Below are 25,753 nucleotides of genomic sequence, written 5' to 3'. Positions count from 1 at the left end.
TAAATGTATGGAAAAAATTCTGCCCAGAGAGCAAAGTCAGTATGAGAACCTTTTTCAGTGGGTTTTCTTACTCCTTATATGCTGCTATGTTCTTTGGATAGTAGTTTTAATTCAAGAGGTGACTAAAAGATGAATTTATGTGTTTACCAGTAACCCAAGCTGTTTATAGACCACATCTTTATGCCTTCTCCTCACAGTACCAGCATTAGGTGAATGGTGCAGTCAGCTGCCATTGGCATGTCAAAGGTTGTCTTCATTATGACAACAGTGATTGTTGCGGTTTTGTCAGTTTAAACACTATTTGTAGCAGATGGACTAACAGGTGGATCCTTTACACAAAGCATTTGTGAAACTATCTCCTGGCTTGTTTAAGCATCTGAAACTTAATGTCAGGTTTACAATTTTTTTTTTATATAAGTGGATGGGTTTGTCAACAATATTCTGTTTTTGTTGGGACCCAAACTTGATGGACTGATGGAACGCAACAAAATTCTGAGAGCATTCAGATTTAATTGCAGGTCTTTTCGATACAGTTCACTTGCATTAATCTGCTTTTGTATTCCTGTAGACTTGGAGAGAAAAGCAGTTCTAAGCAAACAAAAGCCCAGTGACAATTGTGCTTATACTTGCTGTGCTCTAGGTCAGGGGTCTCCAAACTATGGCCCTCCGGTTGTTCAGGAACTACAATTCCCATTATGCCTAGTCATGTCAGAGTTTTACAGTGCCTCATGGGACGTGTAGTTCTGCAACAGCTGGAGGGCCATAGTTTGGAGATCCCTGCACTAGGTGATATGTCAGTTTCAAGAGTAACTTATATTTTCAAACCACTCAGGTTTAACAAACTAGAAACCGTAAGCTCCACAATGCAACATAACTGGTTGAAATAAATCTAGCATTAACTGTAAAAGTGTCACAGAAGGGCTATTAGTAAGGCCTTTCAAGTTTCTGAGACAAGAAAGTGATACTCAGAAAAGAGAAATTGGATGAAGAACAGGTCAGAGCAGATGACAGGTTCAACAGTTGACAGTTTATGTAGATCCCATTTTATGCAGAGTGGACACGGACAGAGCTCGCTGTGCTCTTTGGGCGTCCGGGAGTAAATGGACTCCGCTGTCCGTTTTACACTTGGCTGCCTCCAATCTGGTATGCCCAAACGGAAGAGGACTCGGTCCTCCACCATTTAAAATTTTTTTTTAGCGGGCCTGATTGGACCTAGAGGTAGGTGGCTCTAAATAGACACAGGTCCATTTTACACCAGCCTGTCCATAGGAATGTATAGACCTTCTGATCAGGTCTGCCTGAAAAACTGGCAGGTGGACCTGATTGGATCACCCGTGTGAAAGGTCCCTAAGGGTTAGTTGAAGGACCATGGTTGGTGAATCCTTTAGTCAAGATGAGCCCCTTTTAGCAAAAAGTATGTAGGCAAAGGACACACCAATGCTATGTTTACAAAAAATAAATAATTAAACCTACAAGTGCTTTTATTTTATCACCCTTTTCCTTCATGCTGGCTTCTCAAAATACTATTAGAATATATGATATTGAGGTTGGATGAAATATTTAGTATAGGATTACATTTTTGCTTTGTTAAGTTGAGCCTTTTTTTAAAAAAAAAAAAAAAAAAAAGGTCTGGGCTTCAAACTTAAAAGATATAACTGAGGAAGAAATAGCGACAAAGAGAATTAGTCCTGAATTAAGCATAGTCCTTCCAAATGGACAGTGGTTAGTTTTGTGAGAGGACATCTGTGATCAATTCATGTTTATAAAATCAGATGAACGCATTGGTCATGTCACGCATCAATGATGGGTCTTTTGTCTGATGCCAAGTTCTCTGCACCTGTGTTCCCAGCCTATTCCACCCGCTTCCATCATTATAAGACAATCCTGCTCTGGCTTAATTTTCTTAAAACATTTAAATGATCTGAACTGTAATAGGAGGGTTCCTGCAGCTCTGGGAAGATATAGATAAATGACTGTTTTGGTTCCGAACCAAAATGATTAGTAGTGAAATTCTGCTGCTAAAATTCCTGAGCGATATAAGAGGGATTCAGTTTGATTGCACCTCCCCATAACTTAACCATGTAATTTTATATTGAAGAGTCATTTATTCTCATTTTTGTTTTTTTTCTTCCCTTTTTTCAAAGCTCAATAATTGTTATCTTCTCTTTTCAGAATGCCCAGTTTTCAGCTTTAATTTTCGACAAGCTCCAAGTGCCTGACTATCTGCAGAAAAGCAGGAATGAAGGGGAGAGCCGGTGTGACGTCTGCGCCACTCACCTGAATCAGCTCAAGCAGGAAGCCGTGCAGATGATCCAAACCATCAATCGGGCTGGATGCCTGCCAGATCTCCTGGATCGGCCCCAAAGTTCAGTGCCTGTGGCCACTGTCCTTCCCAGGCTCTCACCCCAGAATGTGGTGACCGTGTCCTCGCAGAAGGAATTCCTGATGATTGGAGGGCAGGTGGGTAGACAGTCTGGAAAATCCACGAATATTTTCTCTGGAACAGAGAGAAAGAAAGGACTTGGATGGCCCCAAGGGCAGGGGAATTTCCCGAGCTCCAGTGTGCAAGTGACGGTAGGCCCCAGTGGCCTTGGTGGGGCTTTGAGTTCAGTGACCATACAGGCTCAGCAATACCTAGAGGGAATGTGGAGCATATCACGGGTCAATAGTTTCCTTCCATCTCCATGCCATGTAAGTATTCCCAATTTACCTGTGTGTGGTTTTGTCTGTAATATAATCTTGACGTTTCAGCATAAAAAATTTCCAGAAACGTTTGATTGGGAGGCAAGTTTATTAACACCTAAGCCTCCTATAGGGTCAGGCTGTGCTTTAAGGCCAACCGATATCTGGATATTGTATTATCAGGATAAGGTTTTATTCATTAATAAAAAGTTCTAGTATCTCATCAAACCCCTGTATTTTTTCCCCTATACAGTCCATAGGATTGCAGCTTTTGTTTAAAATGAGGATTTATCAGATCTGTAACTTGTTTGATTGCGGATAGCTAAATCTGTTTTGGGTCATCTGCAGCCTTTATTGGGTTGGCCTACATGGTCTGCATGTGTCATGTCACTCTAAACCTAGTCAAAGACAGGTGGCTCTCCAGTGGATTTTTGTGGGAGATGAGAAGTATGACAACTGACACTGTCTTGATGCTTTCCCTTAACTTTTTTTTTTATTTGAATAAATATAGCACTACAGGGATTTTCCCCTCATTTGCAATATGCAAAAAAAGAATGGTTCCTAAAGAGAAATGTATGGGCTGCTATTGCTGATCTCAGCAAGTTTCCTGCTTCTCATCCTAAATCTCTGACTTCTATACTGACCCAGAACATATCTGCGGATCCTGAGTTCTGACTGCTTGCTGCATGCTTTTTCAGGTTAGTGAATGTAAGTACCGAAGCATGACAGTCAGGCAGCTAGTATTTTTCAAGGTGGTTAACAATGAAGGGCCAGCAATTTCTCTAAAGGAAAGGTTTCCTTTAATCGTTGATAGAGATTTTCAAGCAGAGTTGCATCACACCTGAGGCCTTCTCATCATTGTTCATTCTTTCCAGCCCCTATTTATTACCTATAATAGGGAAAACACGATAGGCAATTTCTCTTGTGATCAGCCATAGCTAATGCACCAAATTAGATGTCATTGGGTTGTATGGATCTGAATCTGCTGTTTATTGCAGGTATTCATATAAAGTACGCGTGAGATACACAATTCATGTGCTACTGACCATCCACTTCCCACCCCAAAAAAGAAGGGCCTTGTAGGATCGAATTTATCAAAAGCAGAAAAATTTAAACTATAAATCTTTAAAAAGTAAGAAATTTGTATCATAATGAAAGCTTTCCTTGTGTTTTTATTATTCCTATCAAGCAGTTACTTAGGTATTCTTCATACAGCTATAAATCTTTAAATGATGTTGGAACAAGGGATACCAGAGGTTTAATATCTTAATTGGATGAGCTGAAGAATGTTGTACCATGAAGGAAAAGGCACGGAATTAAATTTAATAAGATCATATCCTTGACACTTCTTTCCTTCCTGGGACTAGTTTACAAGGCAAGCAGTGATGAAGTAACCCATAGCAACCAAAGTTTCTTTCAATCTCCTTACTGCAGAAAATGGGATATATACTTTGAAAGTTGCAATACTGACCTTTGGTTATATTTTACTGAAACTATTCAGAAGCAAGGGGAGAAGTTGTGCTTGTGACATTCAATTACAGTGCCTGTATTCTCAAGAAAGTTTCCCTGAAATGGATCTAGAGTTCAGGATTAAGTGTCTGGCTTTAACAATATATATAAATATTTGCTGGTTTGAAATGGGCCATGTCTGTACCCTGTGATTGCTCTAATATTTGGGGTCTAATGAGTCATTGTGGTCTTTGCATAAAACTGGCAAACTTCTACAACATTTACAGTACATAGCAATCATGGGCGTAGCATAAGGGGTTGCAGGGGTCACAACGCAACCCCGCCCCTAGCCCCAGGGGGCCCCTGCAGCCTCTCTGTCATATTATCATATCCTCCACAAAGTCCAGCTTCGATCTGCCCTAGGGCCCCACAGCCACGTTCCAATACACTTTGCCTTCCACAGGCCACACCCCTCTGTTCTCATTGGCTGGGGAGAAGCTGTGAGCTATTTCCTGAATGGAGAGGAGCATGGGGTGAGAACAGCCCAGGATGGTGAAGTGTCTATGCTGTGTGCTGGCAACATGGAATGGTAACCGAGCTCAGCGAGTTAAGAGGAGAAGAGTGCCGTCCTGTAGCCACGATGGGACGGATGTTACTGGTGAGGTAAGACACTGCTCAGTGTCTCCTAGTCACCAGCTGGGATTCTATGTACCCCCACCCGGAGATGTCTGGTTACCCCAATTTCCTGACAACTGGGGAAAAGACACAACTCTGGGAGGTGACCTTCCCCAACACCTGCCAACACTGACAAAGAAACCTTCAGAAATTGATAAAACAAATCCCTTAACACCTTCTGAGGGCCCCCTGAGGGGCTGCAGGCTCCAGATTTTGTGTCACATGGCTTTGCCCCCCCCAGATCTAAGTTGCGCCCCCCCCCAAAGCCCCCTGACCACCCCCTCCACCCTGGATGCTATGCCTGGCCACTGAGCTTCTTTCCCATTATGGCACTCTATACTGCTCCTCCTCCGCAGGGCTGAAATCACATTCCTTTACAACACAGCCAGTCAGCCACAATCTTCACAGGGTGTATCTGCGTACTGCAACCACACCTCCGCTCTGACCAGAGAATTTCACAGATCAGGGTGTATCAGGCAACATAAAAGCCAGATACACCCTGTGAAGACTTGACAGACTGTGTGTAAAGGAATGTGATTCCAGCCCTGTGTAGTGGGGGGGGGGGGGCTATATACAGTGCTGGGATGGGAAAGGAGCTCTGCCAAGTGACCTGCTAGGGGTCCCTGCCCTCTGATTCTCCAGCAGTGACCCCTGTCCTCTCTCTGGGAACTCTGTGAACTCAAAACTCTTAAGCCACTTTGAGTATCTTGGCATGTGGTGGGTGTATCTGCACACACAGTGAAAGTGGTGGGTGGTAGAGAGGGGGCCATGTCAACTTTTGCATCGGGGCCCACAAGCTTCAAGCTACGCCTCTGCCCAGAAACTAACCCTCACACCTGAAATTAAGTTAATCCTGTGTAAGCTCTGGGATACAATTTGACAGTGCTGGGGACTGACCTGCCAAGCATCAGTGCTGCCACATGTGGGAAGGGGTAGAAAGCCACATGCTCCCCATACCCAGAAGTACCAGGTATTACTTGCTCCTGAGTGTGGGGGGGGATGGGGGATCGCAGTGCAGCTGGTGAGGTCTTCATTATAGCTGATCAATTGTCCTGCTTGGGCAAAGCACAGGTTTGCTTCAACTGTAACATAAAATGTAACCAAACCTTTATTGGGCTTCAGAAGTATTATCGCCCAAATACAGCATTTGTTTTAGCAAAAAACCTGTTGAAAAACTCATTGCAGTCTAAACAAAAGCTACTTAAGAAGACACTGTCACCTTGCTCATACAAGCAAAGTGACAGTGTCTTGCAAAGGCCCTCTGACCCCCTTTATATTCACTGTCCCTGCACTCTACCACCACTCCTTCCTCCGTTGCAGCTGGCACTGAAATCGGCTGTGTCTGCGATATGAGGAAGTGATGATGTCACTTCCTCGGTCACGTGGCAGTGCTCAGAACCGACGATTGAGTTCTAGGTCTGATAAGTAACCCCTGCCCACCTATATGCTGGAAATACTGGGCTGTGTCACCGGATGGTGGGAGGAGCACAAGCAAATTAAGTTTAAGGGGGTCAAGGCCCTTTGCAGAAACTGTCAAAAAATAGAATGGGGATTAGGATGTTCAAAATTGGTCAATTTCCAAAACAGACACCCAGAATAACTTGTTGTCCCTGCTTCAAATGTATTGAATGACATACAATTCTGTCACTACACAAAGAATCCTGATCTTTAAATCCTTCTAAAATATATGATTATTGGAGCCATTAGACTTGGCCTATACTTCATTGCCAATTGAGATTTAAATTGAGCTTGGTGGGGGTCGTCTTAATAGTGGTCAATGGCACAACTATTGAGTTGTGGCTGTGAGGGTGTTTAGATCCTTACTATGGCATCTGACCATCTATCTGTTTTTGTCACCAGTAACTGCTATGTCTGTATATAGAAAGGGGCTATATCGAAGGGATTTGACAGAGAACTCTAGTGAGCAAAGGCAGTCTATTTATTGAAAAGAATTTACTGCACAAGTGCAGGAATCTACTAACTCGTGAATAAGGCTGTATATATTTCCTGCTTTTCCCATTTATGTAGAGTATTGATTGCATTTCACTGTGGCTGGTGTAATGGATTTATAATTAGAGGGTGGTCACCATAAACAATGGTAAGATTATTAGCCATGTAAATAAAAACCTAAGGATTTAGGATGAGGTAATTCAGCCGGGTTATTGAGAATCAATGTGTGAAGTCAGCCGGTATTATAACTGCCTTTGGCAGATTCCTATTTACATTCCTGAATGGAATGGAAAAGCATTATTGATTACATAGATATAGATTATCCTAAATTGTATGTGAGGAGCTTTGGCAGCAGTCTTAAGGGTTTTGATGATTTTCGTAGAGTATTGATTTGTCACAGTAGTTTGGCATATGCATATAGATCATATTATCCAATTCAATTTAATATTAGAAATATTACCATATGCTACAACTGAAAAAAAAAAAAAACATTTTATCTGTAATATTTTCATGTCAAAGGATAAGCCTAGACCAGGGTTCTCAAAAGGGCTTGTTTACTGTCTTTCGGGCTTTAGGGTGGGGGGACTGTGGCCAGTGTTAGTAGAAAATGTCTCAGCATCAGTGGGAGTAAACGCTGCCCCATCATATTTGTTTTATTGTAAAACAAATATGTTAAGTAAATAGAAAAACAAATAGAAAAACATCAATTAAAAAACTTTAAATGAGTAATACATTTAACCTCAATAATATAGTTTCCTTTTAAAGGTATCATAATGTGGAAAAATCTTTAAGCTATACTGTAAGTCTGCCTTCTAAAGTATCAGTAGAGTCTTTTAACTCACTCTAACAAGGGCACAGGGCTATATTTTGCTAAACCTTTCTGTAAAAATGCTCTTTACTTTTGGCTTGAGGTTTAGCACTTCATATATCATACTTGTTTTAACCAGAAGTTATAATAGCAAAACCTTAATTCCTTTTGACAAACCTAAGCCCAGGCCATTGTATGCTACAGACAAAGTTTCACACCTCCTAGCTGTGCTGGATTTTCCTTTAAATCCCCTCTAGGCACAAACCTTTGGTCGACCTTTAAAGGTGTCTGGGGTATCCATCAAGCGCGTGACCTTGGATTTAAGTGATTTGAGCTGATGTCAAATCTGGAAACTGGACCATATCTAAACTGAACATTTCTACCATGCCAGTTCCTCTAATTGCTAGCTGCCCTTAGGCACCTTGCTGTCTTTTTTTGTTTTCTTGGATAATCTGTCTAATCCTTGGCCTATGTCAGATTTAATACATACGTGAATTCTAAAGTAATTCTATTTTTGTTTTTTTAACCCTTTTTTTTCTTCTTGGATGCCCTAAATGTCACTATGATCCAATGTGTTTCCAGGTACTGCTCAACTTTCCAGTGCCATTTGTGTGTTACTACTTGGGCCATTGCTGAAGCCATAAACCAGAAACTGATTTACAGGGTTAAAAAAAAAAGTTGCAGTAGATCAGCAGTACTGAGGTGCAAAAAGGTATCAAGGGAGTTAAAATAGTATCATGTTCTTCATCTTTGTTCCCAATAGTTTGTGTAGTGCTTTCCAAAATAAAGGGAGGCAGCACAGTTATAATACATTACAAGACAGGAGGATTAGGAGGGCCCTTCTAGTGAAACCTTACAATCTAAAAGGGAAGGGCAAGTGAAACAAAAGGTAATAACTGCGTGGCGATGAGTTGTTTGAGAATTAAAATTCCAGTTGTTGGGTTAAATGTGGAACAGGCTTCCCTACAGAGATGAGTTTTCAGAGATTTCCTTAAGGCATAAATGGTAGAAGATAGCCAGAGAGATTAGGGTAGGGCATTTTCAGAGGATGGGAGAGGCTCTGGAGACATCCTAGATGCAAGGATGGGAGGGGATGATGAGGGAGCTAGAGATTAGGAGGTGTTGGGAAGAGCGAAGAGGACAGTTTGGATTATATTATGGCACCGAGTTAGTGATGTAGCTTGGGGGCAGAGTAGTTGGTGGCTTTGTATGTTGGTTTTGAATTTTGTAAGTTGGAAAATTGGAATACGGTAGAGGGATTGGCAGAGGGGGGTGGCAAACTCTGAACGGTACATAAGGTGGATGAGCCTGGCAATGGCATTCATGATAAACTGAAGGGGGGCTAACCTGTGTAAAGGTAGGCCAATAAGAAGGGAGTTGCACTGAGAATTAAAATTCCACTTGTTTGGTAAAGGCAGGACAGACTTCTCTAAAGAGGTGAGTTTTCAGAGATCGCCTTAATGAGTACGTGGTAGGAGATAGCCAGAGAGATTAGGGTAGGGCGTTCCAGAGGATGGGAGAGGCTCTGGAGACATCCTAGATGCAAGCATGAGAGGAGATGATGAGGGAGCTAGAGAGTAGGATGTGTTGGGAAGACCAAAGTGGACAGTTGGGATGATATTATGGCACCGAGTTGGTGATGTAGCTAGAGGCAGAGTTGTGGGTGGCTTTGTATGTTAGTTTTTCATTTTATAAGTTGGAAAATTGAAGGACCATGGAGGGATTGACAGAGAGGGGTGGCGAACTTTGAGCGGTTCATAAGGTGCATGAGTCTGGCAATGGCATTCATGATAGACTGATGGGGGGCTAGCCTGTGTTAAGGTAGGCCAATAAGAAGGGAGTTGCACTAGTTGAGTTGAGAATTAACCAGTCAGTGAATTTATTACCTTGGTGGTGGTGTTGATTAAGAAAGGGCGTATTTTGGAAATGTTACCTAACTTAAATGGATGTTCGTTTTTTCTTATAACACAGTGCTTTAGCAACTTTGTCTTCCATTTAGAATTTAGATCTTCTTTAATGAATTGCCAAATCAAGATGACAGAGCATTGCCCTTAATAGTCATTGTAGGAAACCCTGCCAACAAATCTAAAGTCATGTCTTAAACTAATCTCAGGCTCAGCTGGAAACTGAACATCCCCAGCTATAGCAATGTCAACATAACCCTGCAGTGATATAACTCATTCTACTGGTCTGGCCAGGTACACTACTGGTCGTTTACTTGGTTGGCTGGGTTATATCTGTCCTAAACTTGGGGCGGAGTCTTCAATAATTAATGGACTCAATCAGCAGAAACATTTTTGATATTTTCTTTCTTCTCTTTGTGGCTCAGAAGGCAGATATGTCTGAGGCCGCTCACAGGAACCTGAAGTAATTAACTCCCATCCATTAGCGAAGATTAAAAGCCTCAGTCTCTCTTTATTTTTTCCTTCAAAATCATTTTTCCTTTTTCCTTGAGAGTCAACCGCAGCCGCACATAATAGTACATAAATAATTTATGACCAGGCTTTAAAATTGAAATCTGGAGCGCAGGACGCAGCTATGCAAACTGTTATTTTAAGCAATTCAGTCAGATAACAGAAATCACTTTTATAGAGAAACGGAACTAAAAGAAGAAAAAAAAAATAGATAAAAATCAATTATCCGGATTGCCTGTTCATTGTACATTCCTTCAGATCACACATCGGCGTAGCGAAAAGCTTCCACCCTGTGTGTGTCCTGACCTTGTACTTGTCAGAGTCTGCGCTGAGATGGCAGCTGTCAGGTACAAAGTCTGGGAGTCCTAATTGTTATTAAAGGCACACGGCGCTAAAGATTTGAGCAACTGTGCAGCGGTCTAGCCCAGCTCTTTTTGGTATGTGCACTGTGTGACTAAGGGCCCTATGACGCCTCATTATTTTTACATATACTACCCGACCAGGACTTCTGGAAGGGAACGCACACTGAAGCCTGAGGCAGTGATGTGTTTTGTGTTTGAGGGTGGCAGGCTGTTTTCCTTTCAATAACTTCATGTTTCTGTAGTATTCCAAGGCAGGCATTTTCAATTCAATGCTGCCAAACTCTAGGGACAGTCCTGGTTTTAGAAAACTTGCCTAGAAATTTTGTCCCTGCTTTTCAAACTTTTAGGCTTCCTTTAACAAAGCTCTTCCATTGCAGTGTATTGCCACGTTAATGTCAACAAGCAGTATTTCATACAGTATCTTGCCTTAAGGGGCAACATCACTTTAATGAAGTTGTCCTTCAAATACCCCCTCCCCCCACCTCATAGCTCCCAGCTGTCCCCCATTTGGAGGGACTATATTGTTTTGGAACAAAATCGCTCCCTCCTCATTTTCATCCATGACTGTCCCTGTTTTTAGTCTGAAGCATAGATTGCTATTAAAAAAAATGCTATTAAACCACCAAAACAGTATAACCATAAAGGTTATGGTAGAAATGATTAATGCAATCAAAAAGTCCTCACTCTAATGCTGTGTACACACGGGCGGACTCTTCGACCAGACTGGTCCGACGTGACGAATCCGTCGGACAATAGGACGGACCTGCAGCAGACTTTTTCGGTCGAAATTTCAGACAGACTTTAGATTTGAAACATGTTTCAAATCTTTCCGACGGACTTAAGTCCGGTCGAAAAATCCGCTCGTCTGTATGCTAGTCCGACAGACGAAAACCGACGCTAGGGCAGCTATTGGCTACTGGCTATCAACTTCCTTATTTTAGTCCGGTCGTACCTCATCACGTACAAATCCATCAGACTTTGGTGTGATTGTGTGTAGCCAAGTCCGTTTGTTTGCAAGTCCGTCGGAAGTCCGTCAAAAGTCCGTCGGAAAGACCGTCAGACCTTTGATGCCGAAAAGTCTGCCCGTGTGTACACGGCATAAGCTTGGGTTCACACTATTGCGACGAGGGAACCAATGCGATTCCAGTGCCGGTTCCCGCATTGCATCTCCATCGCAGGCAGTTCACACTGCCCTCTGCGGGTGTCAATACAAAGTTAATGACACCCCCAGATCGATTCACAGATTGCAATGCAAACTGTAAATTAGGACAGAAATCGGATTGCATGCGTGTGAACACCTTGGCGTTTCAATTCCAGTGCGGGGGAAAAAAAAGGTACCTAAACTTTTTTTTGTGCGAATCCAATGCAAGTTCAGCCATACAACAGTATGGCTGAATTCGCATTGCACAGACATCGCATGTGATCAGCACAGCAATGCGGTGCGAATCACATGCGATGTCTGTGTTTGCATATGCGTGAACCCAGGCTAAAAAGTCTGTAGCACAGTAAACCTTCTTAAAACAGAAGGTATTCACATGTCTCATTCCATCAAACATCCCAAAAATAAGAAGATTATTCCTCATTTCAGGGCGGTGGGCGGAGTCATACAAATTCTTTCTTTACACCCTGTTGGCCAGATGCACATCCAGAAAAACTGATGTGTAATACAAGTATAGCCTAATATTATAGAACTTTTAAAGTGGTAGTAAACCTAGTTTTTTTTTTACTTGTACCTACAGGAAAGCCTATAATAAGGCTTATCTGTAGGTACTGTGAATGTCTCCTAAACTTGCACTGTTTAGGAAATATTCAGAGTGCATGCAGCCGGTGACATCACTGGTGCATGCGCTGTGAAGGTCCGGCATACCATAAGCTGGTGCCATAAACGAGGGCTCCCGCGCGCATGTGCGGAAGTGACGTTATCATGGCCCCCGGCCACTCATGTAGCCGGAAGCCACTAACCCAGAAGGAAGACCGAGTGAAGATGGAAGCCCTCAGTGGTGAAAGTGCGTATTACTGGAAGGCTTAATTTTAAGGCAAGTCTCGCATAATGGGCTAGTATGCGATTTTACACCGGTTTACTAGCAGTTTAATTCCAAACTGAATGCCTTCTCACCATAACCTGTGTGGGTTATACTGTCTCGCTGGGTCCCAAGCCCTGCTCCACAGTAGCCATGGTTTCCATAGGCCTGTTTCACACAGGCTTCGGCTTGTATAAGAGCAGTGTCGGCCTTTTCGCTAGGATCAAGTGTAGTATCTGGGGGCTATGCAAACCTGCTGGAGTGATGGGGGCTTGGAAGGTTAGTACCGGCTGGAACAGAGACCGGGCGCCCACAGGCAGTTGGGGCATGGAAGTAATTACCCCGGGAAAGCTGGAAGAGCCCATTACCTCCTGGTTTGAACATTCTACCTGGTCTGGCCATGGGCTGGGAAGGCAGAAGGTCCATGGTGCCTGTGCCCCCTGGGAGTGGGGCGCCCTATGGGTGCTCTTAGTAACACTTGGGTGTGGGACCCCACAGTGTGAACAGAACACATGGTCATGGGCAATTTTTTTCTACCAGGCCTCAGGGCCTGGCCAGTGCACTATTTGGCACGGCCACTTTTTTATTTTTTATTTATTTTTCTCCCACTGTTTGTCACTTTTCACTTTTGTGTGTGTTTTTCACTGGATGAAGGATGTGAGTCTTTGAGCTTACCCTGACGTCTAGGGGGAGGATGTGTGGCCCTTAGGCTCCTTCCTCCTCTGCCTCTATTCAGGAGAGCTCCCCTGACTTAGTATTCTGGGATGGGTTCGGCTGTCCCAGAAGAACAGGGTCTGGCTAGGCAGACTATGTAAACCTATGTCCCCTTTAGGGGCCTTGCACCCTGGGGGGTCAGAGTAGAGGTCTTACTCCTTGGGGGGTTGGACTAAAACACACCCTTAAGTGCACTTTTTAGTGTGTGTTTCACATGCACGTTTATTATTCACTTACAGGTTTTTTTGTTCTAGGTTTTGCACAACCGCGGACTTAAAAAAAAAAAAAAAAAAAATTAAAAAAAAGAGCAGTGTGAACAGCAGCTTTGACAAGCTATCAAGCATAACATGTAAGTATAACGTGTTTATTTATTTTTTTTAGAGAACAAAAAAATAGGTTTTACACCCACTTTAAGCATTAATTTGTGCTATTCAGTTCTTAACGGTACATGAAATGGTCATGAGACAGGGGTGTGTCCTTTGCCTATGTACTTTATGATAAAGGTTGTCCCTTTCCTATTGCAGAATGTTGGAAGATGTGTGTGCCGTTGTCAAAATTAGGTTAACTGAATTCAGTGGTAGCTGGTGCCCAATATTTGGGGGGGGGGGTCAGCAAACAAACCTGGCCCCCTCACTCGCACTACCGCCGCCCCCCCCCCCCCCTCTTGCGGGACGGACAGGAAGGCGGCGATCGGTGGCCTTACCTTAGGAGGCCGATGACGAGGTTCTGCTGGATCTGGGGTAGGGCTCCTGAAGGCTTAAAGAGGCTGTTGCTGCCTCTCCGCCCCTCCACCTGCTGCTCCTCGCTCCAGCTTGCTGAGGGCAGAGCAGGGGCCCGTTGCTTCTCCTCCTCGCCGAACAGGATTGGCCGGGAGTCCTAAGACTCCCTGGTCAATCAGGTCTCAGGACCTGCATCCTAATTGGCTGGGAGGAGAAACAGGAAGATATTAGCGAATATTAATTTGCTAATTTCACACAACTAGGTGGGCTCAGGGCGCAGTGCTCTGCGCCCCAAGCTCACCCTTTCTTGAAGCCAATTAGAGCCTCTGCTCTATTCACATGCATAAAAAAAAACCCATTGAAATCCATGCGTCCGGCACCCTGCATGTAGATTAGGGCCTGGGTGCATGGATTAGGGAGGTGGCATGAGCGTCCGCCATTGCTTGGATTTCTACTGTGCGGCCCTGCCTGGCGCGGAACAGCTTTTGCATCCAAAACATCCTGGCTGAAGCCTTTTCCTATTGCATATCCGCACCATTACCCCATCCATTCCTATAGATTTTCAGCTTGGTGACTGGGGGCCACAAGAAGTACAGGCCACCCAGAAGAGTTAATGCCTTCATGTTAGGCAGGGGACCTGGCTGCAATGTGTTGGATGCAAAGACTGTGCAGAGCTGGGCATTGTATTTAAAGGACATTGTCACAAAAACTATAGAAAACCAGATGTGTAACTTTTTTTACCAAATAGCACCACTATGCACAGCGCATGTGTTATGGTACTGTACTTGCTCATTGGGGTGCCATTCTAAACGCATGGCAGTGGTAACCCACTGGAATGGAGTGCCATGCTTGCGGTAAGATAGTAAAATGAGCAGGCTAGGGATTTGTGAGTGGGACACCATTGGGGAGTGGAGCACCATTTTGGCAATGTGATGACAGATAAAAGCGATGTATATGCATATACTGTATATACATTATACTTTACTCTGAAGTGATGACTAATGATTGGCTGTAGAAAGAATTTGTGGAAACCACTCAGAAGAAAAGGCATCAACATTTGCCTGTGTTCAGCTGCCAACAATCTTGTGGTGCTTATCAAGTGATGTGCGTTACATCTCTGCTCCCCAGCTGCAGCCCTGTACTGTTTCGCAATCGGCTGCTCTGGTTGAGTCTCAGACCACCACAACGCATGAGGAATGCATTTGATTGAAAGGAAATGCTTGGTTTATTGTGTGTAATATGTCTGCCACATGTTTTGTTGGCATTCATATAGCCAGATATAGTTCATCTGTATTTCATTGATAAACTGGATATCATCCATCTGGGAGTCAGTTTCCTTGGCGTAACTGATGATTTCCTTAAGAAGAATCTCCACCTTTTCACCCCATAAAATGATCGAAGCTTTCCACATGCACATGACATCTAGGTGCATACCTTATTTTGAAGGAAACCTGTCATTAGCCAACAATTTCGATTACTGTTGTTGATTTGCTTCTGCAAAGCATAGTTCTTCCTGCCCATGGCTTAGGGGATTTAAGTCGCTGACCCTGAACAAGCATGCACCAAGTGATGTCAGAACAGCTAACACTTGTTGTCACTGGTAGATCGGTAATCCCTTAAAATGACTGTTGTTGAAATAAATTTGTAACACAAAAGTTCTGAAAAAAAGAAAATGATAAGCTATTTCCCTGCCCTGATGCCCATTTAGGAAATCTTCGCTTTGTTGCAGAGTGAAGCCATCTGAGGAACCTAACATTGAGTCTGTTAGATGTCTGCATAGCCAGCCATGCTCTGTGGTTCCTCCCAAGGGCCGTCACATTAATACCGTGTCCTTAGAACCCTTGGGGTTGGCTAGTGGAACCCCAAAGTGTGCAGGAAACGTAGGCATCTGACCCAGAAGGGGGAATGTAAAGATCCTCTTTGGTACAGAGATCACCCATATTAACCAGTAAAATTAAAACATGAAATGGGCCAGAAGGACAAATGGTGAAAAAAATGAAATTAGCTGTAATACATGTAAATCCTGATTTAAGTGGCTAATAGATGTAGCAATAAACTGCAGTTTGTTAGGTAAAATATATTTTTGTTCCTGATTCCCTGCAGCTTCTTTGCAGCCATTTTCCATCGGCATGCGCTGCAGTGATGGCTGTATGGCATATCTTAGGATGGATTTCTTGATGGTGACGTCAATGGACCATGCCAGCATCGTGTGTTGAAATTGCCAACTATAGCCTCCATCAAAAGCCTGTATGACAGGGTAGTTACAGGAACAGAAGGTTGTCAGTCTTTAATCCCTTTGCGCCAGCACCTCCCGGCCCTTAAAGAGGTTTCAGATGCTGGGAGGCTGGGGCAGGGTTTATGTTGATGTGACCGCTGTGATTGGCTGAAGAATCGCATGAAGTCATCCGTTAGCCGCTGGTAACTCGCAGGGCTTACGCTCTTGTCACAGCTGTGTCTGCAAATTAGTAGGCAAATATGCGGCCGCTTGGCACCAAGGCTCACCCGCTGAGAGGCTGCATATTTGCATACCATCGGCGCCTAGGGTTAAAGTGGTTGTAAACCTCAGACATGAAATATGAATAAGGATTATTCCTCCATAGTGTGTACTTGTCTCATTTAAAGGAGAAGTCCAGCCTGAGCTCGTTTGGCTGGACTTCTCCTATGGGTCACAAGAGTGCAATTCTTTTTGCACTGCTGTGACCCGTTTTCAGCAGAGAGCGGTCTGCTGATGTCACTGGAATCAGTCCAGGCACAGCGTCATCACAACAAAGTCTGGATCCGCCAGGTGCCTGGACTGATACCTGTCTTAGCCTCTCAGCGAGCCACTGAGATGGCCGATCCCTGCCCCTCCACAGTTCAGCGGCGGTGTTCGATGGCTCAGTTCTCAGTGCAGAGGTGCCGGCAGACAGATGCAGCATCGGATTGATGCTGCATCCACCTAGGTAAGTATGACGGGCAAAGAAAAAGAAAAAAACCCATACTTCTCTTTTAAGAGCACTAATTGTCCCTTTTGTCTGCTGCTTCGTTCCTCTGCTATCAGCATGAATCACTTCTGACAAGTTTTCCTGACACCAGGAGAAAAATGGTGACAGGGGAGGGACCGCCAGCTGGTTGACAGACTCAGCCCTGTACCTGTGTGCTGTGTGGAGGGGGGTGTGTCCCTTCCCTCCAATCATCTGACAGAGCTCTCCTCACTGAGCTCTGCAGAGTGTAACTTCTGCTCTTTGCCCCATTTTTTTCTGAACTCTCAGACATGCTTTAAAATTCAGCACTTTGAATGGATGTAGAGAAGAGAAAACTGCAGACAGACAGGTACAAAATGTATATAAAATAAACCTTGCGCAAAGGAAGAAATTTCCTGAATTCCGGAAAAGGAGCAAAAAAAAAAAACACATGAAAAAAAGACTGCACTGTCTGTTAATAAAGACAGACAGGTACAACCTATGTAGGAGGATTTGTTTAATCTCTGTGTATTTCCTGAGGATAGTCCCTTCACTGGGTATATGTGAGGTTTTACAACAACTTGAACAGGAAGCACTCGAACTAGGACCTTTATGCCAGGCTCAGTAGGTATTACGCCACCCCCTCCATCCATGTGTCCGGCCCCTTGAAGGACGCCGGATACATGGATTCCAATGGCGGGGGTGTTTTTTGAAGCACCTGATTAGAGCCAGAGGCTCTAATAGGCTTCAAAATAGGGTGGGCTCGGGGCGCATAGAATATGAATATTCGCTATTGTCACACTGATCCTCCTCCCAGCCAATCAGGAAGCGGCTCCCCCGCTGAGCTCTTGTGTTCTGACAGGGGGATGGCCCTGCCACCAGAATATTCTGATCAGCACTCTCTGCCATTGGCTGAGAGCGTTGATTGGTTATCGGTCGGGTGCTGGTTTTTCAGCATGCACGTCTGACAGAAACCATCCTCTTTCGGACATACACACGGGCCGAATGTCGGCTGTTTTTTTTTTAACTGGACGCTGTCGACCGACATTCACCCCATGTGTACCCAGCTTAAGTGTCGTTTCTCTCTGGTGCTTTGTTCCTCTGTTATCAGCATGAGTCACTTCTAAGAAGTTTTCCCGAAGCATGAGATAAAATTTGTGTCAGGGAGGGAGCTCAGCATACAGCTTGTCTATTTACAACACAGTTCTGCTGTGTGGAGGGGGGGGTCTGTTTTTTTTAGCCAATCAGCTCTCACACACTGTAACTACAGCCTCTCCACCCTTTCCTCTGTGCTCTTGACAGAGGAAGAAGGATTTTAACACTTTTCTGCCCTTTTGAAGGGGTTTAGCAAAGAGAAGACTGCAGATAAACAAGTAAAATGTATGTAGGAGAATTTTTTCTCCTCTGTGTATCATCTGAGGCTGTTCACTTCACTGGGTATATGTGAGGGTTTACAACCACTTTAAGTGATTTAGGTGGAGAGTACACAGAAAGGATGCTGCAAAAAGAAATGCAATGAACGGTAAATCTGGACTAAATCAAAAGTTTCTATAGTTTCTAAAGATAGAGTTGTTTAGATCTCAAAATGAAAGAAAAGAACCAGTAGCGGGTCATGCTGTGTTTTATTGATAGAGAAGAATTCCAGGTATACAGCATATGCCATACCTAGTCAATACTCCTGGAAGTTGGAAATCACTGAAGTAGGTATCCCCTACACCAGTGCTCTCCACTTGCTTTCGGGTCCTGTGCCAAATGGCGGCCCTGAACATTCTGAACAGAGTAGAACAGCCATTCATGTGGCTCCAGACTCAGGTACACCTATTTTAAGGTCTTTGGTTCTGCAATGTCAACTGTATGGCCTTTTCACTGAAGTAGGTATCCCTACTCCCTACACCTATTTTAAGGTCTTTGGTCCTGCAACATCAACTAATTGGCCTTTTCACTGAAGTAGGTATCCCTACTCCAGTGCTCTCCGCTTGCTTTCGGGTCCTGTGCCAAAGGGCTGCCCTGCTACATTCTGAACAAAGTAGAACAGCCATTCATGCAGCTCCAGACTCAGGTACACCTATTTTAAGGTCTTTGGTTCTGCAACGTCAACTGATTGGCCTTTCCCTGGAACCTGTATGCTGCATTCTTTATGGAGTAAACTAATGTTTTTATCATCCAAGGAATGTTTATACATGATTCTTTTATGGCTGTTCCCCACCTTTCGTTCTTTTTCATGTCTTATTGGTTTATGAGTTTGGGGCAGCAGCGGCCATAGCTTAGGCATTATTTCTCCACCTGGACAGTTGTCCATGCACTTGAGGAATTTGTGTTTTTCCAGGTTGGCCATTCAGCATGGACACCATTTAGAGAATGTTTTGCTTTTTTTGAATAAATGGAAAGTGTTCTCTGATTGGACAAGGTGGAGAGTGTGACATCGAAATCTGCCTCTCCACCTCGTCCAATCAGAGAAAATTTTCCTTTCAACCAGTTAATGCAAAACATTCTCAAATTGGCGCCTGGCCAACCTCCTGTGTTTGGAATGCAGCGGGGCAGCTGCTTAGAACAGGACATGGAAGCAAGTGGGGATCACTGAGGTAGTGCTGTCCACTTCAGTGATTTCCAGCTTTCAGGGGCATTAGCCAGGTATGATGTATACATAGTTACATTGGTCCAAGTAATCCATTCAATATCCATTTCCATACCTGGATTTCTTCTTTAACAATGATAGGCTGGGGAGAGGTAGGAACACTCATTTCCAGTTTTTTTTCCACATATACTCCCAACACTTCATAAAAGTGTTTAGTAGTTTAACAGATTAAAGGTTCACCCCACCATCTACAAAACTGTATAGCATGGCTTATTTCATCTTGTTCCAGCTTGCCATGCATACAGCCAAAGTTGTTCTCGGATCTAACAATGTGGGTTACAAAGAGAACGTTTCCTGATCCGTTTTCAATTGTCCAACCAAACAACTACCCAGAAATACTTCCTTGCTGCCATCTGAAGACCCACTCTTCACTAACCCAGCCATCCATTACTAATGAAGTCATTTGAAAACATAATGGAACCTATAGATTTTCTTTAAGTGCATTATTCAAGTGTGTTTCTTAACTCTGCTGCTTCTCCATGCATCCATCTTTTCTGCTTCCACAATTCACAGCAGCACGGCTTGCGCTCGTTAATTTGTCACTAGCAGCCCTTGTGCTGGTGTGGAGCAGTATGTGTGTGTGTTTATTTGTATGGAGGGAGTGGAGGAGTGTAATGTGAGGGGATGGGCTCTATACAAAGCGTGGGACAAATGTCTGTGTGCGATGTTCATTAGGATGTGTTGTTAGAATCCTGTGTCAAGGCAATTTTTCACGTTGGATAATGGGGAGAGCGTATGTGCACGTAGAGCTCTCCTGAAAGGGGATCTATCAAAGTAGCTGTTTTTTCATTTATAACTTTAGCCCTTTAGCCAATGATTGGTGAACTTTTCCTTGTTTATATCTTCTCCAATGTACCCACCATTGAGATTTATTTGCATGTCTTATTGGTAAATAGTTAACCTATGCAGCATTGACTGTGTTTTAGCCAGTATGCCCCTGTATGGTGAAATGTTTTCTCGTTTCAACTTCAGCCTTATAGCCAATGATTGGTGAACTTTTCTATTTTAGTACTGTTTCCACCATCAACATTTGTTTGGATGTGGTATTTAAAGACCTCTCTTTGGTCGGGGGGGGGGGGGGGGGGGAGATGGGTTGGAAAGGCCGTAAGTCTTGGCAGTTTCTGAAGTTAGGGAAGTGGAGCCCTTTAAGGGTCAGGTCACCAAAAATTTATATTTCAGTGTTTCACAGATGCTGGTGAGTCAAACCATTGACATTTTCATATATATCTCAGGGACTCTGCTGGTGGGATCTGCGCTGGAGTTCCAGGGCCTGCACACCTCCTTGTGACCATTAGGAGGGATTCCTGCTAACCCTGTTAGGCTATCAATTTTTTTTTATTGTATGCAGAATGCAACAGGAAAAGCTGGCGCACACACAGATGGAGACACTCAAAATTCTTGGATGGACAGAAATAGAGTCATGAATTATGACAAGGAGATGTCACTCTTGGAATATCCAAGGCACACGAGCAGCTGGTGGTTGTCTGAGCCCACTAGGCCCCAACTATAATTATAATATAATTTTTGGGTAGATTGACACTTTAATAACCAAATTAACCAAGAATAAGAAGGGGCCGAAGGAGATTTTTTGGCTTGCATTTTTATAGCAGGCATCTTGCTGTTTCGTCATTCAGACCTGTAAGACGGGCACTAAGGTCACATTTGCGCTCATGCTCTATGCGTACACACAGTAAAACACATGCTCTATGCCAGGGGTCTCAAACTGGCGGCCCTCCAGCTGTTGCAGAACTACAAGTCCCATCATGCCTCTGCCTGTGGGAGTCATGCTTGTAACTGCCAGCCTTGCAATGCCTCGTGGGACTTATAGTTCTGCAACAGCTGGAGGGCCACCAGTTTGAGACCCCTGCGTCTATGCACTCTGGGGCACATGCCTGTTAATTTTTGATAGCACTCCTATGTGCATACATACTCAGGACAAACACACATGACCCTTTTATTAAAAGGCAAGTTCTTCCTTATGGTGCACTGAAAACAAAGATCTTGCTTTTAGTCGGTGGATGCATGTTGTGGGCTATTGGCAGTGAATGGGCCCATTCAACACAACACACATCGATGCACCAGTTGAAGCTCTCACAAGTGTGAATGGGTCCTATAACAGGAAGGCAGATGCAATGGAAAGAATAAGTGAGCAATTGGGTACAAGCAAGAGAATGTGCCTTCTCTTGAATTTTCCTTCCTGCTCTCAGGTAGATAAGAAATAAAATCTGATCAAAGACTGAATGGTCCATGCTATTCTAGTCCTGCAATAGCAATTATCTTCTATGTTTCAGTAGGTTGACTTTTATGTTTTAGCAACCTGAAGGATACATTCTGACAGTTTTAACTGAACCAGATAAAGGCTTGTAGAAGCCACATAAAATCACTCCCGATCATTTCCCATTTTTTTCATGCTTGTCACAGCGTGTCACCGCACAGCGCCCATAATAGAAGGTGCCCAGGCTTCTGTGCTTGTCGTCTGCAGTTTACAGCCGTCTCTGTGATAGGGCACAACAAAGCATGGTTGTCCTCCCTCATTATGTATCCTTGCCCTTAAGGTGACTTTAGAAGCCTCTGTTAGAAAATGCACACAGACAGATGGCTTCCACTTGTTTCATTTGTATATTTTACTCTTATTTGTATTTTTTGCTGTTTGTTTTAGCCTGACTCTACATCCACAGACGGGGGAAGGGAGAGCAACAATGCGGAGTCTTCTTCAGGGCCTAATCACACTGAGCAGACCATAGCAGGACAGTCTCAGCAATGGATATCACCAACTGCAGGGGCTTCTGGGACATCAGCCGCGGCTTCCTTCTTCATAAGGTATATACATAAATCTGCATGCATCTAAATTATTTTATGTAATCTATAACTGGTCGCTAAAAAAAGTTATGCACTAGGAGATACTCTATTTGTGCCAAAATTTAGATGAGTTAGCAGTGAGCAAGCTGTCGGAGAAGGGGGCAGAGAGAACAGAGTGATGACTCCTCAGTGTGCTGCAGCATCTTCTTTATCCAATCAGAAGGCTAGGGGTATGTTCTTGACCAAGCTGTGCTGTTGCTGCAATAAAGGTCAAGAATTAGACTCTCATGACTGGCTGGGCTTTGTAGATTGAAAGAATGGCTGAGCTGAACAAAATACCCTTTGGTATGTAGCCCCCTTATCCTAAACAGGGGCTACTATATCAGTTAAGTTTTCGTAGTTAGCTCAGACTGATTGTATACTTTTTCACCTGGTTTTTCCCTAAGCTTAAGTTGGCTTGTGATTTCTCACTGTCGCCACTAGATGTCACTGTGTCACTGGTCATAGTATGAGATTTTACAAACAAAACTAAGTTATCAATATTCATATTTTCTTCAGCCAATCCAGTAGGATGTCTATGCCACTGGTGCATGCTGGAGAAGGATATAAATATTTGGGACAAGGCACATGCTTGCTCTCTTTCCCTGGGCTGAGACCTAGGGATGTGATGCAGTAATAGCCTGTTTTTGGGGCCTAATGTGTGCAGAAGTGGTCCTGAAGTTGTCCTGCCTGGTCTGGAGGAAGCTGTGCCAAGGGAAAGACCCATGGGAGGCCCCTAATCTGGAGAAAGGCAGAAAGAAGGTTGGTCTTTCAAAAGGGCCTGGTGACTCTCTTGGAGGATGCACTGAAATTTGGGAATGTGCTTACAGTGTTGTTAGGTTGACTTAAAGGTTTTGACACTGTGAATCTGGACATTGATCTAGAGAGTCTGTAAGGGTTCCTATCCCTCTCCTCCTTAACTGTTCTGCAATAAAACTTAAAGGCAAAAGTGACTGGTGCCCAATAACCTTTCTTGGTCCTCCCATTTTAGCCATGGACTCCGCTCCTGGGTGAAATATTAGCCCACTCCTGGTTCTGGGGGTGCTATCCTTCCTTTGCTGTGTCAGCGGGGTGCTACAAGTAGGTAAAACCATTCCATCATATGTATTCTGCTGCATATTTAGCTTCTTGCCTGGTGGTCAGTTCTAATTGTATGTGGGCAGCCCACCCTGTAATTATTGCATTGCTTATTTTCATACACAGATATAAACTAAGTGTAGGCATGTTTTTGACAGCAGCCTGTCAATGTTTGTTATATCATTTTAAGCTGTTCCAGTGCCTGGGGTAGCATTTCCCGTCCAGTCCCTTTCCTGTCTGCAATGCTAATAGCACAGCCAGCAGTAAGAGCATATGTTTGGTGTAACAATGTTGGTGCTTATGGGTATCTAAATCTTCCAGATCACAATGTTGCTACATGACAGCAGATGTCAGGACACAGGCTGCAGTAAACGTGGCTAGATGCATGCAAAATTTTCTGACAACTGCCAGTCTCGAGCCTGCTCCATTAGTGCCTTTTACTAGTAATTTACTTGGGGAGCGGGTGGTCTAACCTCTAAAATCTAGGGCCATTACTGGAAATGAAAATCACCTGGTATATTTGGCGAAGATGGTTGTAATGTACTTGTATATCAGTCATTTATCATATAAACCTTTGGCTGTGAAACCGTTGACGTGAGTGTGGCCATGTTTTCTGTCTAGTATGTCTTTAGGAAGGTCACACTGGGGTCTAAAAAAAAGGTTGTTCATAAAAATGTCTAACATAGTTGGTTAAAGTTATTTTCACTTTAAGCATCAGCCTGCTGTTTATTTTTTCTGATGGATTACCCAAACTTCATAGACCGTGTGTTTGGTATGCTGCAAGCTGCAGCCTATCCCGCACAATTGAGGCATACATCTTGGGCGTAGATAGATTAATATGACAGTATTACATTTACTCTCTAACTGGCTGTGGATTAAAGCATCTCATTATTGACTAATGAACAATAATGTTATACATAATCTGTGGGTCCCTCTCCTATCACGGTCTCCGGATGGTTCACCGCTAGGCATTTTTGGTCATTATATTGGCCATAAAATAGAGTCAGTAATTGAGGTTATTCATGGAACAGGCACCTTATCTGCTCCAGGCTTGGAGAAGCAGCTTGAAAATATTCCCTATACTGATGGTGTTGTGACTGAGCATATGATTAAGGTATTGAGCCAATACACCGCTAATGAAACACACAGATATATGCAGCAATATAAGGAAAAGCTCTAAGTGACTAATGCATTTTTGTTCAGAGCATCCGAGACTTCAATTAGTTCCAATAAATTGTTGCTACAGCCCTACATTACGGGGCTAATCTGGTTAAACAAACTTAGCTGGCGCTTGTGCTTTTTTTTTTTTTTTTTTTGTGAGTGTCTGAAAACTTGTTGTGTTTTTTCATGTCTAAGACATCAAATAAAAAAAAAGCAATAAAACAAAATGCTGAAATCTCTTTAGTGACTCTGAATTGCTATATTGAACATCTTTGTATAATCCCGTGCTCCAGACAGCACGTGTCGCCGGGGACGAGCTCTGGCGCGTTACACGCCCCCACTGATACCCAATTTCCGTCCCTTAAATTAATTTAATCACAGTTCTCTTCTGTCTTCTCATAGCTTTTATTTTTATGAAAGGAATTATGGTTGCCCATTGTCTCTAGCCAATATGAGTTTTTAGACTTTTGTCAGATGACCTTGGGGTGTTTCCATAGAAACTGATGTTAAAGAATTATTTGTTATTTTTGAGTAGCATTATAAGCTAATATAAAAGTTAAACAATTGGAATGATGGAGGTTTTGCACTGAAATGGCAATCTTGTTGAACTTGTTTTCTTTATTGCTTAAAGGGATTTTATTGTGTTTTTCTTTTAGAGTTTTGCAATTAGAAATTCCTCAGACTGACAGTTTACAAAAATGCAGTGGTTATGTAGTCTTCTTTAATCCACGGAAATCAATTGCTTTAGAAAAAGTACATGATAAGATGAGCATTGACCAAATTAAATTAAAAGAGGTTTAGGAGGTGAGGCAGTCAATTTAGAGAATCAACGATATGGCAGCAGAAACTACTTGTTTTTAAACTTGCCAGAAACCACACTTGAGTCCAAAATATTAGTATGGGGTAAGGCTATTCGTTAAATCAGCAACACCCATAACATGATATTCACAGAAAAGAAGATTGGGTAACCGATGTTCTGTCTTTGGGTTTGATAGACCTCTTGGGTAATACTTCTTAGGGGAGTACTTAAAGCGTTTGTTAACCCCCCCAAAAAAACATATAGTTGTGCGGAGGAAAAGCCAGAGCTGTACACCTGAATGTCCATGGATGTAAACAATGCATGCTCCCCGTCCAAAAGTTTAGGGAAATGATGTTAAGAGGGACCCAGCATTGGGAACTTGAAAAAGAGAATAGTACGTTTTGGGGCAAAATTCCCCAAAACTACCTTACAACATTTATTAGTGACCTGGAGACAAAGGGAGAACATTGTTTTGTTATGAGATTTACTACTACTTTGCTGTTGTTA

General features: G+C 43.3%; 1 protein-coding gene across 3 annotated transcripts in view; it reads left to right on the top strand.

The window, feature by feature from the left end:
- Positions 1–25,753, top strand: part of KIF26A (kinesin family member 26A) — a 224,270-nt gene that overhangs the window by 99,613 nt on the left and 98,904 nt on the right. For 2 of the 3 annotated variants that reach the window (XM_073609726.1, XM_073609727.1), the window contains exons 3-4: positions 2,173–2,691; positions 22,031–22,191. In XM_073609726.1, coding sequence (XP_073465827.1) covers positions 2,173–2,691; positions 22,031–22,191 — 680 coding nt within the window. The remainder of the gene's footprint in view (positions 1–2,172; positions 2,692–22,030; positions 22,192–25,753) is intronic. The other variant, XM_073609728.1, reaches the window with a different exon arrangement.

Source organism: Aquarana catesbeiana, linkage group LG13 (assembly GCF_042186555.1).
Source record: "Aquarana catesbeiana isolate 2022-GZ linkage group LG13, ASM4218655v1, whole genome shotgun sequence".
In the NCBI taxonomy this organism is placed as follows: Eukaryota; Metazoa; Chordata; class Amphibia; order Anura; family Ranidae; genus Aquarana; species Aquarana catesbeiana.
The sequence above is the reverse complement of the archived record's forward strand: the minus strand, read 5'-3'. Positions and strand labels throughout refer to the sequence as shown.